At 44.9% G+C, this 6,249-nt stretch overlaps 2 protein-coding genes across 5 annotated transcripts in view; both read right to left on the minus strand.

The window, feature by feature from the left end:
- Positions 1-3,202, minus strand: part of RADIL (Rap associating with DIL domain) — a 115,091-nt gene extending 111,889 nt beyond the window's left edge. The window contains exon 1 of the mRNA XM_027769989.1: positions 3,173-3,202. The gene's annotated coding sequence lies outside the window, so the exon portion shown is untranslated. The remainder of the gene's footprint in view (positions 1-3,172) is intronic.
- Positions 1-6,249, minus strand: part of MMD2 (monocyte to macrophage differentiation associated 2) — a 52,077-nt gene that overhangs the window by 15,194 nt on the left and 30,634 nt on the right. For all 4 annotated transcript variants that reach the window (XM_006143599.3, XM_006143598.3, XM_027769992.1 and 1 more), the window contains exons 3-4: positions 4,676-4,836; positions 3,173-3,247 (exon numbers count right to left, since the gene is read on the minus strand). In XM_006143599.3, the coding sequence (XP_006143661.1) occupies positions 3,173-3,247; positions 4,676-4,836 (236 nt within the window). The remainder of the gene's footprint in view (positions 1-3,172; positions 3,248-4,675; positions 4,837-6,249) is intronic.

Consider the following 6,249-nt stretch of genomic DNA (forward strand, 5'->3'; position numbering starts at 1 on the left):
TTCTCTTTACTCCCTCCACCCCCACGCCTCCACACACTGTGGTCCATGCCACCACCATGCTTCCCTAGCACCTGTGCCAGCCTCCTCACAGCTCTCTGCTCCCAAGGCACTTCCCATTAGCCCCAAAATAATGACCCATCAATGTCCTGCCTCGTACTCTTCCTTCCACTCCCAAGTATAGACCCAACAGAAGGCAACATCTGTACCTCCAGACATTGTGGGCCATTATGCACAATCACTCCAAACTTGGAAACTACGCAAATGTCTGTCACCAGGAGAATGACAGTATAGTCACTCTGATACTATACAGCAGAGAACACACAGACAGCTCCTGCACACAATAACCCAATGAATCTCACCAAACATCACGTCACATGAAGAGCAAGATGCAAAAGCACATAGGTTCCATTAGTATAAAGCACCAGACAAAACCGTTACATGCCAAAGAAAGTCAGGACTGTGATTGGTTACTCTGGGGAGGAGCAGGGGCAGGCAGAGACAGAGGATGGAGGAGTTCTAGAGACTGGTCAGGTTCTGTTTTCATCTGGGTGCCAGTTATAGGGTGTGAAAACTCACCGAGGTGTACACTTACAGCTGTGCACATGCTTCATGTATGTTACACCTCAAAACAGTTTCAAAAGCAATAGCCTTACTATATACAAATGAAACCTAAATTTACCAGCTGATATCATGAGAGAGAACTCCATGTATGATACCAAAGACAGAAATTACATAGGCAAACTACAACAACCTTCTCCATGGCTCCTATTCCTCTGAGGCTAACATAGATGCTAAGAGTTGCACACCTCCTTCAGGAAGCCTTCCCAAGACTCCCCAAGCCAGATGGGTGCCCCTCCTAAGCAGTCATGGCTGCGTGTGCACAGGCCCACCTCCCTGCACCATCTCTGATCTGTCATGGGCCTCCTTCCACCGACTAGACCTTCGGCAATTCGACCCCCAGCATCTCAGGCCATAGAGAACACGTTCGATAGCTACGTGCAGGACTGTCCTGCTCCCAGAGGACCCGACCAAGGGCTCTGCAGGATCTACAGGCTACTAGCATGTGACTGGGAGCTCAGTGTTTCTTTATTCCAGAAAAAAAAAATCCAGTCTGGATTTGTTACTAAATCAAGTTCAAAAAGCCAGGGTCATCGCTTTCTGGAGGAGTGTAAACTGGAACCATCTCAGGAGAGAATGGTTTAGTAACTCTTAGCCAAATTACTAATGCCCACGCCTGAAACCCAGGAAGTCCAGTTCTAGGAATTTATCCCACAAAGATCAGGATGAATCATGTGAGGTTGTTATTTCTGTAGGTCAAAAAAGGTTGGCTATCGGCAATTTCCTAGGACTCTAGCAGTATATCCATGCACCTGTACCAAATGCTGCGCAAAGATGTTCCCTGCAACGTTGTTTGTTCTAGCCAAGGAAAGGAAAGACACAAATATCCACAGATCAGGGGTAGCAAAGGAATATTATGCAGCTCTAGGAAAGAACAGGGACCTCTTCAATGTGCTACTATGGGAAGATGCCCTCAGCTACATTACTAAGAGACACAAAGCAAATTGCAAAACAGATTGTATAGCAGTCTTTCTTTTCTATTAAGGGTAGGAGGAAAGTACAAGTATGAATATACAGTATACTTATACATATATAAAAGACATGTATACATATTTCTATATGTATATGTATGCATACAGCTGACCCCTCAACAATGCAGGTTTGAACTGGGAAGGTCCAATTATAATGAAGATTTTTTCCATTAATATATTGGAAATATAGTAAAGTACTGTAAATACATTTTCTTCCTTTTGATTTTTTTTTGAGAGGTTTTTCTTATAGGGTGCGTGCACTCACCAGAAAGACAGAGAGAGACAGAAAGCAAGAAATCACCCCTCGGGAGGATGGCCATGCCACAATCCCTTCTTCATTCCTCTCTCTGGATCTTAGGCACGCACTCACACCCAGTGTGAGTTTAAGCTACTGGGTCTGGAACTCGAACCACGTTCAACTACATGGGAGTCCAGCAACATAGTCATTATGCCAACTGCTGGTCACTTTTTTTATTAAGAGATATTTTTGCTATAGGGTATGTACACTCACTGGAGAGAAGACAGAACTCAGAGACAGAAAACCAAAAATCACCCCTCAGAGGGGATGGCCATGCCACAATCCCTTCTCCTCCATTCATCTCTCAGGATTTTTAGGCACCACACACATATGTCCCAGTTCTGGGACTTGAACCATGCTTGACTATGTGGGAGTCCAGTGATGTAACCATTATGCCATCTACTGGTTCTTCCTTTTGATTTTCTTTTTCTTTCTTTCTGTCTTTTTTTGAAGAGGTTTTTGCTATAGGGCACGTGCACTTGCCAGAAAGACAAAGAGAGACAGAGAGACAGAAAGTGAGAAATCACCCCCCAAGTAGGGATGGCCACGCTGCAATCCCTTCTCCTCCATTCTCCTCTCGGGATCTTGGGTATGAGCACACATGCGCCCTGTGTGAGCTTAAGCCACCGATTCCGGGACTCAAACTGTGGTCAACTACATGGAAGTCCAGTGACAGCCCTATGCCAACTGCTGGTCCCCCACTTTTGATTTTCTTAATAACATTTTTCTCTACCTTACTTTAAGAATCGGTATATTTTATATATATATGTAACATATATATACACATATATATACATTATATGTGTGTGTATATATATGTGTGTGTGTGTGTATATATATATACATATATATATAACATTTTTAAAAAGGTGTTTATTGACTATTTATGTAATCTGTAAGACTTCCAGTCCACAGCAGCAACGTTTTAGGGAGAGTCAAAAGTTATACATGGATTTTTCAACTCTGCAGTGGGTCAGTGCCCCTAAGCCACATGTTGTTCAAAGGTTTCCTGTATATGTATAGACATATATTATATACACATATATATGCATATATACATATATATACACATACTTTTTTGTTATTTTATGCTTAAAATAACTCTTAAAGAATATGCAAGAAACTGGTAAGAAGTAGTTGCTTCCTGGAAGAAGACTGGGGAGGAGGGAGTCTTCTCACCTATACTCCTCTGCGCCAAGTTGACATATTATCTAGCCAAATATAAAAATAAACTCAAATAAAGGAAAGAAGCCAGCCCCTTCCTAGGGTGGCATGGTATACTCACCAGGGTGCATAGGAGGCTGCTATGAAGAAATAGATGACCATCCGGTCAAACATGTGCAGACAGTGCTCCACCATCCTAGGGCAGGCAGAGAAGGGATGGTCATGGCCTGGGCAGCCAGGAAGGGCCAGCATGCCCAGAGCTGTGCCCTGGGACAACCATGCTCTCTGACAGGGAGAGGGGTGGGGCTTGGGAGTGACCCCCAGGCCTTAGTCTCCCCACCTATAAGTGACCAGAACAGTAACTTTCACATCAGGCTCCCTGTCTGTCTAGGGATTGTAAGGAGACACCTCAGGGGTCCCAGTGAGGGCCTACTACTCTCTGAGTGTGCGGATCTGACTTTGCCTTCTCCTAGTTTTCAATCAGTTTATCTCTTTGGAGAGAAATTTTTTCTATAAGGCATGTGCACTTGCCAGAAAGACAGAGACAGAACACAAAAAATCACCACCCCCTCCCCCAGGGGAGATGGACATGCCGCAATACCTTCTCCTCCATTCTCCTCTCGAGATTTGGGGGACGCATGCACACACACACACACAGTGTGAGTTTAAGCCACCGGGTCCGGACTCGAACCAAAATCGACTACATGGGAGTCCAACAACAAAACCATTATGCCATTTGCTGATCCTGCCTTTTTGTTTTGTATTCTGGGATTTTCTTTCTTTCTTTTTTTTTTTTTTTTTTTTTTTAAGAGATTTTCGCCTTAGGATTGCATGCTTGCCAGGAGTCAGGGAACAGAGAGAGACAGAAATAGTGATAGGGTAAGTGAGAAATCACCCCCAGGGGCAATGGCTACACTGCAATCCCTTCTCATTCATTCTCCTCCATTCACCTCCCGGAATCTTGGGACATAAATTTTAAGCCACCACGGGTCTGGGTCTTGAACTGCAGTTAACTATGTGGGAGTCCAGTGACATAACCATTGTGTCATCTGCTGGTCCCAAATTCTGTGGTTCTAAAAAGTACAAAAACTGGGACCAGCATATGGTGTACACACACATGCCCAAGGCTCTGATAGAATGAAAAAATGGAGAGGGACTACAGTGTGACCACAACCCATTCTCTTTCTCTTTGGTGAGTGTATCACCTAGGCAATTTTAAAAAACCTAATTAACCAAATGTTTTTTAATCAGAGACTCTAATGCCTACAGTGCAAATTTATGGCAAAGATTGGGGATAACGTCTGTAGACTGCCTGGAACCCAGGAAGTGTCAAAGGGAGTGGTTATGATGATGGTCCCCCATAAGAACCAGTGAGTCAGGGTGTGCCATGTGGTCCTCTCTGAGGTGAGCAAAGGAGGCTCATGTGGGTGAGGTGTCCTGTCCAAAGCAGGGATTGTTTCTACCGAAGACAGCCTGAGGGTCATCCCACCTTGGCTCCCTCCTATCTTAGGGGAGCATGTCTCCAGCAAACTCAGTGTCTCACATCATCCCTGGGGCTCTGTGAGCCTCAGCCCCTGGCCACCTTGTCCACACATATCCCCTCCCATGAGCTGGCAAGAAGTACCTGAGGTGGCTCTTCTTCCAGGAGATTGTGTGGAACATGGTGGACACCACAAAGAGGCCACAGAGACCAAGGCCGTAAATCCAGGCAGAAATGGTCTCCCAGTCGTCATCCGATAGGAAGTAGAGGTTGGAGCTGCCGAGGATGCTGGGGATGATCCAGAACTGGAAGGAAGTGTGGAGACAGGTGCTTCAAGTGAGTTAAGTGAGTTCAGGGGAGAGCAGCACCTCAAGAACCCCCAGCCACCTCCCTCCTCTTTTCTAGACTGTGCTGTCCAACACAGGTGGCAACAGGCACTCAAAATGTGGTCAGTTCATGGTTATTTCTTTATCATGGATTCAAATTTAAATTTCTTTCCTTTTTTTTTTTTTTTGAGAGGTTTTGCTATAGGGTGTGTGCACTTGCCAGAAAGACAGAGAGAGACAGAGAGACAGAAAGCGAAAAATCACCCCCCAGGGGGGATGGCCACACCACAATCCCTTCTCCTCCTCTCTCCTCTCGGGATCTTGGGCACGCACGCACAAGCACCCAGCGTGAGTTTAAGCCACCAGGTCCAGGACTCAAACTGTAGTCGACTACATGGGAGACCAGCTACGTAGCTATTACACCAAATGCTAGTCACAATCAAATATAAATCTCAATAGCCACAGGGGGCCATGGCTACTACTCAGACAATATAGGTCTAAATTTTTCATTAGGTGTATCAAAGGATAGGGACCACAGCCCAGGGAGTCGCAAGCTCCCCCAGGCCCCCACACAAAGGACTCGCAGACAAGCGTTACCGATGTCCCTGACCTTACCTACTTGAAGCCCCTCAAAGGCAGAGGCCACCCAGGACAGTGCAGGTGTGCGAGTACCAGTCAGCTTATAAAGAGATTTAAATAGAGACTGGCTATAGAGAGTGGAATCTCCAAATCCTCTGCCTTTACAGGTGCCTGATCTGGTCCTGCTCAACCCTCCAGCCCAGCCTGTCCCCATACACCCTCCTGCTCTGTCTCTCTTGACTTATGGGGAAAAAATATAAATAAATAACCTTAGGGGGAAAAAAAGGCCATTGGGCATCTGCACATGGTAGACTGAATAGCAATAGGCAAATTAGAATCTCTGAGAGAAGTATAGAATTATAAACTTTTAAAAAGTATTTTTATATGATATCACCTTAAAAAATAAGTAGTGACTATTTCTTTTTTTTAAAAAAAAGTTCTTATTTAATTTTATTTATTATTTTAATTTTTTATTTGACTAGAAAGAGAGGGAAAGTGAGAAAGCAAGCCGCCTGGTCTGGGACTCGAACCACAGTTGGCCATGTGGGAGTCTAGTGCCTTAAACCACCACACCACCTTCTGGCCCCAGTTGTGACTATTTCATGCTACTTCACAATATAGGGATGTAGTTTTTATTAGGCCATAGATCCTGGTTATGCTTTGTGATAGTCTGTGGTCACCTGTAGCACCTGGAATCCATTCACTCATTCTCTCATTCTCTCCTTCCACAAAGCTGCAGGCCCAGGACATGCACTCGGAGTGAAAGATATAAAGTGCATGTGCCCTCGCTGTGTGCTTTTAAGTGCTAAGAAA

This window comes from Tupaia chinensis, unplaced genomic scaffold (assembly GCF_000334495.1).
Source record: "Tupaia chinensis unplaced genomic scaffold, TupChi_1.0 Scaffold000101_1, whole genome shotgun sequence".
Taxonomy (NCBI): Eukaryota; Metazoa; Chordata; class Mammalia; order Scandentia; family Tupaiidae; genus Tupaia; species Tupaia belangeri.